At 36.5% G+C, this 12,100-nt stretch overlaps 1 protein-coding gene across 1 annotated transcript in view; it reads left to right on the forward strand.

The window, feature by feature from the left end:
* Positions 1-12,100, forward strand: part of LOC132107251 (receptor-type tyrosine-protein phosphatase N2-like) — a 223,739-nt gene that overhangs the window by 184,953 nt on the left and 26,686 nt on the right. The window contains exons 14-16 of the mRNA XM_059513490.1: positions 3,481-3,693; positions 7,767-7,914; positions 8,182-8,255. Coding sequence (XP_059369473.1) covers positions 3,481-3,693; positions 7,767-7,914; positions 8,182-8,255 — 435 coding nt within the window. The remainder of the gene's footprint in view (positions 1-3,480; positions 3,694-7,766; positions 7,915-8,181; positions 8,256-12,100) is intronic.

The raw sequence follows: 12,100 nt of genomic DNA on the forward strand, positions 1-12,100 counted from the left end.
GCAGATCCCTTTTTAGCAGGGAAATGAGTTTGTTGTCTGACCTTTCTTTCACGGCTCCTGGAGGGAGGGCTTGCGGTGAAGGTTTATTGATTTTGTGTTGGGCTCAGCTGTACTCAATGAGACGGGATCGCAGGGTGCAAGCGCTTGGCTTCCTCCCCCACCTTCAATATTTAATAAACCTCTCACACTTTGTCGAGAAGTCCCTTTCATAAACGTCATCCCTATCAGTGTGGCAAAATAATCATCGTTTCTCAGTATTATTACGGTGTTGTCACACGTTATATCTCGACACCTTTGTAATGTTTTCATTTCAGGTTTCAATTACCTTGTATTGATTTTAATTTGTGTCTAATGTTGTCGTATCGTGGTTTATTGTGAGTGCTTTCAGCCCTTTAGATCTGCCAGGTTGCTTAGGTTTTTTCTTTTTTTAACCGAATAAGATTAAAGGCGTATACAGGGCTCTTACTGTGTAGTTGTAAGAGATTTCCCAACTGCTGCAGCTGAAATGAATGCAGCCTTGTGCACAGGGACTCTTACAGTGAATCATGCAATTAGAATCAGTTCTGCCGCAATGATTCTGTAGCAGATCACAACACACACCATCGTCACCATCGCCACCCACCTTCTCTCTCTCTCTTGTTCACACACACACCCTCTCACATTATTAGACTTTTATTTTTATTCCTTCATCAAACACACTCACACACTTTCACACTTGTTTGTTCTTCCTGCTAATACCGCATTATTTGATACATTTCTTAATCTAAGATTTTGTCCTGTTGTAATAAAGTATAGCAAATATACTTTTTGGTATTGTTTTGTACTCCTCTGACTTATTTTGTTATTTTTATTAATTAAAGTTTTGTTTGTATTTAGTCAAAGGTGGAACATGCTTAAACAGTTCATATTTGATGCTATTTAAAAGTCATTATTTTGTATCTTGCCTGCAATTTAATTACAAAATCTGAAAAGATCAGTTATGAGACCAATAGTAGTTTTTCAATTCTGTTGATGTTTTTTAAATACAATCCATGATCCTGTTTATATCGGTCACATTCTAGCCATGCTTATAAAATCCAGTATCCACCAGGAATTTTTCATTAAGTTCCATTTGTGTAACCATACATTCTTTATAAACTATTTTGATAAGACGTTTGAAATTAAAAAGAAGGTTATAGTTACATGCATTACTTAAAGTAAAAACATGCTGTAAAAGTAATACTTTTGAAAATAATGAAATATTAAAGGATCAGATAATTTTTGTGGTTGATTTTTGAGACTAGGTGCAGGCTGGTAGACTACAGCATGGCGCTAGCAACATCAACACTAATGAAAACATGCATGATTATGTACACCTTGAATGCACTGAAATTCATTTTAGATAAAAGCATTTACCGAATGCATAAATATGTTAATGTTAAATGTGCTCAAGAACATGCATTCATTCATTTACTTTTAGTTTATTTATATAAACAGCTTTCACTACTCCTTGATAGGGGAATGATCTTCCCAACTTTTCCTGAACAGACAAGTCTCTAGCTACCTTCAAGCAAAAGCAAAGCACGTCCTCAATGAGCATTTGACTCACTGTCTTCAAATCTTTTTTCTGATCAGTTTTGGAAATTACTTTAGATTAAAATGGTTGGTAAATGATTAAATTCAAATTCTAAATGAGTTTGATACTTATTGGTTTACTGATTATAAGAAAAGCAAATATATGTGTTAATTTGTGCTGGCTGACATGAACATGATTTTATTAGGAAGTGTCCACTGTTTTAGTAGCAGTTTTACTTATTTTAAGTCAGAATGACTCATGATGGACATCAGCTCAGATCTAGTCTGTGACTGGGTTTAGAGCTCCTTGGCCTCTGTTTAGCCCCCACAATCTTCCCTACTGGTTTCTCTCACTGGGGAGCTCCATTAGTGAGACAAACTAAACTTCCACCTCCAACCCCCACACTTCCTCACTGACCCTCACTGACCCTGTCAGCCTCACTCTGCTCTCTCTCTCTCTCTCTCTCTCTCTCTCTCTCTCTCTCTCTCTCTCTCTTTTTGGTTTCACCAAAGGAAAAAGAGGAGTAATCACAACTGGGTACAATGCGCAGAAGGCTTTTAACTCAATAAAAGTAAAGTTTTTAAAATGGCTTTAAAATGTTACAAAATGCTGTTGTGTTATACAAAAAAAAAAACTAGATACTATTTGCTTAAAAAAGAGCATAGTTGCTTGAAGCTTTTCAGAATGGAAGTTCTTGTAAATTGTTTTAAACATTATAGAGTGCATGTAGTCAGAATTGTTTTGTTAACAGTGCTGTAAGCGATGTTAGCTATTTTACTATCTTCCACCAATGGCTTAGATCTCCCTCCTTCTTTTTCAAGATCCCTCCCCCAAACATCAAATCTGAGCTCACCGAATCAAACGGTCAAAATGACTGACAGGCAGAGAGCATCCCATCGTCTTCTGACTGGCAAAAAACAATAGCGTCCTGCAGCCAAATTTATAACAGACATTATCTTAGCTCTCCTTTTTCAGCGATCTCTAGTGCAGACATTTTCTGTGTGCTCTTCCATAAATAATTGCCCACAGCAATTATGTGTTGAGTGCCAGGTTAGCAGGGATCTAATGATACATCTGTGAGAGAATCCAGCTTGTACATTGAAGCATACATCTGATATCCTCATAGAGTGACTGATCCTTGGGAAGGTGATTTAAAAAATCACCAGCAAACAGCAAAGGGCTGTTTGTTTTTACCTTTCTTCTTTCAGTCTGCTGCTTTATGTCATTCGGATGAAGTGAAAAATGGTAGTTAAAAGCTTGGAATTATAATTCCTGAGTGATGTGACAGAAATGTAGTCATTAAGGCTAAAGGAAAGACTTGTGAGTATACAGTAGCAGTAAATACAATTTGTTGCTGGTTAATAAATGCAGTAGCTTTGTTCTGAAAGAGAGAGCGTTAGCTGTATTTTCTAGTCAGTTTCATTGGTTTTGTGAATTAATTGCTAATAAGAAATGTTCTTGGTGGCATTTTATGAAGAATTTAGTCATTAACTGTCATATTGTAAGCAAATATGCATGCTTATGAGTTATTAAATATGTGACCCTTATCTATGAGCCTTGTGTTTAAATATGACTGGTAGCATAAAGCAATTATTTGCTCCACTGGTGGGTTGTGAGTTTATGCAGATGGTAGATTTCATCTTGTAGCGCAGACAGTGACGTAATGTGTTGTGGGCTTTATCATGAAATGCAAAGTGGAAAAAAATTAAATAGAATTGATTTGATCCAGAATTCTGATACGGAATCAGTTTGTATTTGTGTGTGATTTTCTTATATAAATACCTTTTATAATATTCTAAGCATAATTTCCAGTGCTTTGATGTTGTATTTTATGTGATTGATCATTTTAGTCTTTAGAACAGTTTTAGTTTGCCCCAGATAATGTCTTCACAGATAGGAATAATGTTCGTCCACTTTCTCGATAGGATCTCTGTCGTCAGCGCATGGCTGTGCAGACATCAGAGCGTGGAGACCGATCAGAGGTGTTTCACCCATCACACACGTCGCGCATTAACAGCGTGTCCTCACAGTTTAGTGATGGGCCGATGCAGAGTCCCTCCACCCGCAGCAGCACATCCTCCTGGAGTGAGGAGCCTACCCAAACCAACATGGACATCTCCACTGGACACATGATACTGGTAATCAATTTAATATACTGTATGCTTACGTGAACTCAGTGCCTTAAATTACTCACACTCTCCATACACAGCCTGTGTCGTTGCAGTCATAATCAAGATGAAGATAAATACACTCTCTTCTTTTGTTTTTCCTTCACCTATATCTCACATCATTCACTTATTTCAGATTTTGGGTTTGTTTTTGCTCTGAAAGAGACTGCAGGGCTCCATGGACACTGGCTTTTCTGACACAATGGATTGTTTTAATTTCGCCCCGACTTTTGTTTTATTAATCTTAGCACAGCTTTGACAGGAAAGACTGATAGGTGCCTGGTAGCATTGTGATCATTACCGAGCAGGGAATCTATCATACAACCAGCAGCGCAGCAAAAGACAGCCACTGAGTTGATTCATTTAGCGTATTGTGTTTTGCTGTAATGGATGTCCCTTATTTAGATTGTTTAAGGTTTTTGCAGCAGCTAATAAAACCATGTGCGTTGTTAGGCTGAGATGCTTGTGCTAAAGCATACACAATTACAAAGCCATTGTTCAAGCATTCAGAAGTTTGCAAAGTGCTGTGGTAATGATTTAATCGATTCTTCACATGTTTTTAAGTGTCTTGTCTTGACACACACACACACAGCAAGGATAATAAAACACTAGGCAGGTAACTCTTATAGACTGTGTTAGATTATAGACTCTGTTAGATTTTCAATTTAGTTGTTGATATTTGATATTTATCACCATTGGCTGATCTGCAGTGTGTCTTTTATTTTGACAGCTCCCAGACTCTTATTTAGATGCACAGAAACCCCCATTCTTTGTTTTCATTAATTTGCTGTATACAGTATATTTAACTGTCCAATTTAATAAATTATTAGACAGTAATGTTAAACAAAATAGGAAATTATATATGAAAAGGGACTATTATTAAAGAAAAGCAAACACTATTGTAATTGTATTTGATATTTAAATATTTCTTTATTTGTAAAAATACTATAATAGGATTTCAAAATCAAGAAGTTGTTGTCTAAAGTTTAAATCAGTTTAAACATTTCAAATAAGTTTTTAATCAAATAATTTAAAAAAAATCCATGTTAATTTTAACAATGTTTTCTTAATTTTGTAAATATCATGTGAAATAAATATTAATTTAATTGCAGCATGTTTTAAATCTTAAAAATAAATTGTGTGATATTCTATATTGGCTTTATATCTGCCACACTGCTCTCAACATCGGCCATGAAAATAATCCAAATTGGTCAATGTGCTACAGAAAACTTCAAAATCACATCTCTAAGCAATGACTGCAATACCAGCTAGTGCAATGTACTATCAGAGGTTACTGTGAGATTTAGCCTAGATATCTGACCTTTTTATTATATATAGCTACTGCGGGATCATGAAGAACTAATTCAGAACCTTGGACAGCGCCACAGTTCACTGCTGTTGCTCCATTGCACTCTGTGTTTATTATTCCACGTGCAGCATGGACATGGTGAAAGATTATTTATTTTTTTAGTAGAGCAACAAGACCTTAATATGTTCAGTATTAAATGTGTGTGTGCATTTGAATACCCTGTAGTATTTAGAGATTATTTGACATTGCTTAAAGAAGAGGTGGGGTGATTTTTATTTATTTATTTATTATCAGTGTGAATGGAGAGAAAAGGGTCTGCTGTCTGTCAGGGAGAAGTACCTCAGTGATTAAATGGTTGGCTAGTTGCCAAATCCCTCTGTCTCTGATTAAATCATGCATCATCTTCTTAATAGAGGAGGTATTAGAGAAGGCAAATAGAGAGAGTTACTGTTACATATGGTCTCAGAAACACACACACATAGGCAGATGCTCCATCAACCATCTGTAACATAAAAACAAGAAAAACTAAAAGAGAAAATAATAAAAACTTCTGCCCAGAAGTCAGATGTATGTTTAAGAAGAGCAAATTGTCCTCATAACAGCCATATGTGGCCACTTACACTGGCTGTTTGTCCACTCATGGCACTAATGGCACAGAACTGGAGAAGTAAACTGATTGCTGGGTAATTTATTTATCTTGTGATCATATGTAACTTGAAGGATGAGAACATTTTAAGTGCAACTACCTGTCACAGTTTTTGCTGGTAAAAGGCCAGTGGTTTCGTGGAAAAGTGCTTTGGTTGTTATTAAGTTAAGTTAGAATAGAGATCAGTAAAGATCATGACTTAGTTTGATTGTTGTGCAGGAGATTTTTAATTATTCTTGTGCATTATTATTCATGTATTTACAGTAAAGTCAGTGTAATACTTTCATTCAACAAGGATACATTAAATTGATCAAAAGTAAAAATAAAAATGTTATAATGTTACAAATATGTTTCAAATAAGAAGTGTGACCTTTCTATTCATCAAAGAATTATATCCTGGTTTCCTCAAAAAGATTAAGCAGCACAACTGTTTTTAACATCGATAATAAAAAAATGCTACTAGAGCACCATATCAGCATATAAAAGGGATTTATGAAGGATCATGTGACACTGATGGCTGGAATAATGGTTGCTTAAAATTCAGCTTCACCAGAATAAATTATATTTTTAAATATGTTTGAATAAAAAACAGTTAATTATATATAAAAAAAAATCTTACCAACTTACTTTGAGTAATAGCTGTGCTCTAAAATGATAGCAATGGTATTTGTGTCTTTAAACTAAAATGAAAATCTTCTGACACCTAGATTTTCTTGGTCATTGGCCCCGTTTTTCTCCTATTTAAGTTAATCTTATTACAGTGGCATTTAATCAAAGTCTTTTCTCCTTCACCGAATCATGAATTCCATATGAACCATAATGTCTTTAATTAAGCAACTTTTAAGCAACCGTCACACGGTTCATCATCTATTAAAACAAGGTCTCACATACACATGCCCACTGTTCAGAGGAGTGCAAAGTGCTAGTCAAATAGGAAAAAATATAGCAGTGATGTTGGTGTGAAGACATTGATGTACTACAAGTTATATATTTAAAATGTTTTAAAGGGGCACTTTTGGCATGCAGGAACATTGTGAGTTAAAGCCCTCTGAGATTACAGATCGCTGTCTGTGTACGGACCAAGAGGATTCTTGACATTAGGTTATGAGTTTGTAATTGGTTTTCACACAATAAACTTATAAAACAAACATTCACATGCCCACATGTACAAGGTAAACCCCTTCTTGTGGGTTAACAATGGGAGGCCAGAAATAAGCAGCCACAAAACAAGACACTAACCGCCAAACAACACTTATGCTCTTATACTCTGGCCAGCAACACAGTCCTCTGAGCTCTCTGTCTGTCTGTCTGTCTCTCTCTCTCTTTCTCTCTCTGTCTCTGTCTCTCCATCCACTCCCCTTTGTCTCAGTTGAATTCAATTTGGGCTTCTTGGGAAGGCGGCTTAAGCGTAGACAGTCTTATCAGCATTTGTGCAAGCAGTGAAAAGGAGTGATTGAAGCAGGCTGAAGAGGCACTGGCGTGCCCAGGCCTTTCAGGAGTCTTAATTGCATGTGTGATTGTCAGGACATGCCCCCTCCCTGCAACCCCCCTTTCTCTACCCCTCTCTCTCTCCCTCTTTCCTCCTTTGTGGTGCATGTTTAGGATTACTGTCTACGATTCCCGTGCTGAACGGGTTTGAGCTCTTGTCTGTCTGAAGATGGATAGGTGAGTGATTGTATTGTTGTGTAGAAAGAAAGCACAGAAAGCGATAGGTTGGCCTTAGAGGTAAAGCTGGATTATAGCATACAAATGGAAACTTGCTCCGTAGCATTTTTACTCACCGGATTAAGGGGAGGGACGGAGACTTAATTCAAAAACGTTTACACGGGAAGGCAAACAGCACATGAAATGCATAAGCACAAGAAAAATGGTTAATGCTCTTGTTTACATTGTATAAACAACAAATGTAACCCTGCATTGAACTAAAATCCTCTGCTGTATATTTGCATCATTGTTTTATATGTTGTCTGGGCTGGAAATGCTTGTTTTTTTATTGAGTTATGCATGTTACAGGAAGTATTTGATTCGCTATAACATCATTAGGACCTTTCAAGCAACATTGTCTCTGTGTCTTTCTCCCATGTGTAGACGTATATGGAGGATCACCTGCAAAATAAAGATCGTTTGGATAAGGAGTGGGAGGCTCTCTGTAGTTACCAGGCTGAGCCAGCAGCGTGTGCGGTGGGTCAGGAGGAACAGAATGTCCAGCGCAACCGCCCACACGGCGTCCTTGTGTGTGAGTGCTTCACAAATCGTAACTGCCTCGAGTGAATTCATATTTGTTTCTATGCCGTAGGACGGCATCACAGCCTGTCTCAGGCTAATGTGTTCTGTTTTGATTAATTAAAAAGTCAGGGGCCTCTTCTAATCATACACTAATCAGAACTTTGTATCCTTCTCTACTAAAGGAGTGATCACATGTTTAAGAGAAGTGTGTTATTGAATTGTTGATGCTCTAGTAGTTAAGTCATCATCTGTCTCTGTCTGTCTCTGAATACTGTAGATGATCACTCCAGGGTCATCCTGAAGCCAGAGAATAACCAATCCAGATCTGATTATATCAACGCCAGTCCCATTGTAAGTAGACACACTTGTTATTTACATATTTACGCATCATGTCCATTAATGGGAGTGAAAACACCTCTTACAGGTTGTTCACGTGACTGAAACTCTTCCTCTTTTTGGGTGTTTATGTCTGTCTGTGCCAATTGTTTAGACCATGCCAGGTCTATTTTAACCTCTCCTTTGAAACTGGAGGCTTGCTGTTATAATGTATTTATTTGCTCTGAGACATGTTCCCCCTTTCTCCTTCCCTTCTTTACTCTGTGGATCAACCGTGACCTTTCTCATTCTGTTAAATATGCTCTTTTATGTATATGTAGAAGCACAGACAATGAGAGACTGAAAAAACACAAAGAAAAAAAACTGAAACTAGGTTAAAATAGTCAATCATTCATTTCTAGAACAAAAATAAGCACGGCAAAAATTATTAGCCAGAAGGAAGGCTTTTCTATCAATGTAAGCTTTTTGTGTGCATAACATAAGAGACAGAGCACAGCATTTGAATGCTTTAAAACCAAACACTGTGATTTCATCTCCATCACAGACACAATCATTTTTGTTTAGGCCCCTTTATCAGTACATACACATAATGTTAATTAGTATAATACCTGTGCAGCAGTATCACACTGAGAAAGTCAAACTGAGTCATTTTTACACGCTGTTATTTGTGGACTCCAACTCGTCAAAAGATGAAACAAAAGGCACAAGTCAGCCCTCCCTCCCCAAGGGTTCGTGCTGAAGTCGGGTTGGGTGCACTGATCCGCTGGTGCGGAGACAAATGCATGGAGGCGCAGTAATTAAAGCACAGCAGGGATTTGGCAATGTGTGTTTCAAAAACTGTGATAATTATGTCTGTCAATGTTTGTGGCTTCTTTCTCATTAGCTGCAAGAAAGAAAAAGGCCTCAAAGTAAATCATTTAGGATATTTTTCACAACCTCCTCACACTAACACCCTATCTTTCGGATTTGGTGACTGTTTGGGGTTATGCTCTGGATCTGGATTTATGCTCTGGATCTCTGTTTCTCTATCTTTCAGTCATACAAACACAAAAAAGGTATAAGTGGTGCAGATAAAGCTTTTTGGATGATATTTAGAAACGCTTCAATCCTTTCAGTAATATTGAGTAAATTAAACCAAGTGAACACTATTGCATTCTTTGCTTTGTTCCATCAATCTTGACTCCTATTAATTTTATTTCACTATAAATAATAATTCACATATTGAGGTAATGTATCCTGTAAACAAAAAATACTTTGCCCTAATCTTCTTCTTTCTTTGATTTTTTTCCCCCTTACCGAGCATAAGAGGATGCTAAATTTACTGATAAACTGCTAAAAAGTCTCTGATGTCTTAATGTAATTAGACTTTAAGTGTGTGATAATCTCTCTGAGCGTGAAATGACAAATCGACTATAATAACACCCTTTATAGAGAGTGGGTAGTCAAAAAACTTTATATAGACTGCAAGCATTAGCGAGTTTGTGTATATATAATTGTTCTACCCTTAAATTGCTCTTGCCAACAATTAAGGTTGAGCAAAGCAATTATATCCATTTTCTGCCATGCTAATGGGTGTGCGTGTCATTCACTGTAACCATGGGGTATGAATCTGTCTCTATCATTCAGTGGTGTTTGATCTTTTTGTGAAGCTATAGAGAAATTAGTGCAGAAGTACTGAACCATGCAATTACTTTAGCAAAAGTTTAGAAAGGCTTTGTGATCGCCTTTTGTGCTTATAAGTCACATGTACTCCGAAACGCACTCACAAAGACAGCTGTAGCATTTAATCGATGTGGTGAAATATTCATAAAAACAGAACTTTTTGGATGTGAAAAATGTCTACATTTATCAGGAGGGCTATACTTTTTAAATGACCTTAGCTTGAAGATTCAAGGACATACACAAACACATACACATCTGACACCCTAACAGGACTGCATACCTTACCCTTTCAGACAAACACGCTTTTGTTACAGCTCAAAATGAGCACATTCCAATCTGATGATAGCCTTCACTTCTTTTTGTAAGGAGTCATTTCATTTCAGGTCAAGATGATATTCTCTGGTAATGCATCCAGACCGTAATATGGTTCCTCTATTATGAGTGCGGACAGGATTTTGTAATCAGCGAATTATTATTATTATTATTTTTATTTTTATTTTTTTGCTTCTGCCTTTCTTTTAGACCTGAAGAATGATGTGTTGATGTTCTTTAATGGACAGAATGTTCAGAACCAATACATCAGACACACATTATAAGAGTTCAATTCAGAATTTTGGTCATCAAAGCATGTAGACAAAGATTAAAAAATAATAATTAATCAATAGCATGCCCCATTCTGACCATTCACCTTTACTGCATAAATCAGTAATTGCCAATTGAATTTACGTGTACCCGTGAATATATGTGTGATTTCCTGGGCTTGTTTTCCATCCACTGTAGATTCAAGATTAGATTTTTATTTGGCACATACACAATTATATACAGAATACAACCTGCATTGAAATGTAAATGTGATTTGCTCCAAAGACTATGCATAAAATATATAAAGATAAACAGATAGAAATAATAAGAAACAAAAGTAAACATGAAGCACTGACAGTATACATCAAAACCTTTTTAACGTTGATGTTATAATGTTGAATTAAATTTGTAATAATGCTAAATTAAATTCAGTATGATATTATTTTAAAAATAATATTAAGGTAATATATAATATTAGTATGAACAGAACAAAATGTTAAATCTAATGTTCTTAATTTGGTAAAATCTAAATTAGTTGGCTTTATACAAGTCAAAAATGTATCAATGTAAATACACAGGTTATACTATACATTTAAGGGTTAGATAATGTAGAAACAGCTCCTTACGTTAACAATTAAAGATACCACTTTTAACAGTGAACACATTCTGGTTTGTGTCAGTGAAGAGATACTTGAGTCTTACTGATGGAAAGAAGGTTGAGAAACCCTGACGTAGTTTGCAAAGAGGTGGATTGTCCCTTTGCTGCGGTTTAAAATCTACTTTTGCTTGTTATGGTTTTGCTGCTGATTAGCTGAAGTGTTGGTGAAGCTCTTGCCTGTCATTATTTAATTGTGGCTAGTGCATTATGAATGTCATAGTCCATATCCATATCAAGGTTTTTTTTTTTTTTTTCATCATTAGCTCTTTTCCATCAGGACAGCTTTCACTCAGACAGACACACAATTACACGCAGACACCCTCCTCCAGCCACTGAGCTTCTCATCAATAAATGCGTTTGATTAGAGAGATGCCTTGCTTTACTCCCAGAGCCGGCTTTAATCAGATGTATTAAAGAATGCACATGCTCGGAGAGGACAGACAGGGGAGAGAGAGGAAGAAGGGGTGACTGGAGATGATAGAAAGATATAGAAATGGAGGAGAGAGTGGATGTGGAGCAGATAAAAATGAGACAGACAGAAGAGGGGAGGTGGTCGTGAGAGAGACAACTCTTCTCTCATTAGTGACAGACCTCTGTGCCTTCTCTTTATTTGATTTGCTTTTTACTTTTTTTCTCTCAAGCTTTTTAAGTCCAAACAGAAATCGTGGACATTCTGTTTCTCTTGGCAGCAAGTTTGTTTATCCCTTCCCCAAAGATCGGAGGGGACCGATGAAATGCTCAGAAAGCAAATAAATAAGATAAATGAAACCGTGCAGATTACATAGAGGCTTCATGTCAGAGGAGAGCACCATAGAAACTTGCGTCCTTTCCAACATGCAGCTATATCGTTTTTGTACTTCTGTAGAGTAGATATATAATATCAACAGAGTGCTAAGTGTTTCGTTTTCAGTATTAATTGAAAATGTTCTTTTCATGCATGTTTATGAAATATTTCCTC

This window comes from Carassius carassius, chromosome 2, assembly GCF_963082965.1.
Source record: "Carassius carassius chromosome 2, fCarCar2.1, whole genome shotgun sequence".
NCBI lineage: Eukaryota > Metazoa > Chordata > Actinopteri > Cypriniformes > Cyprinidae > Carassius > Carassius carassius.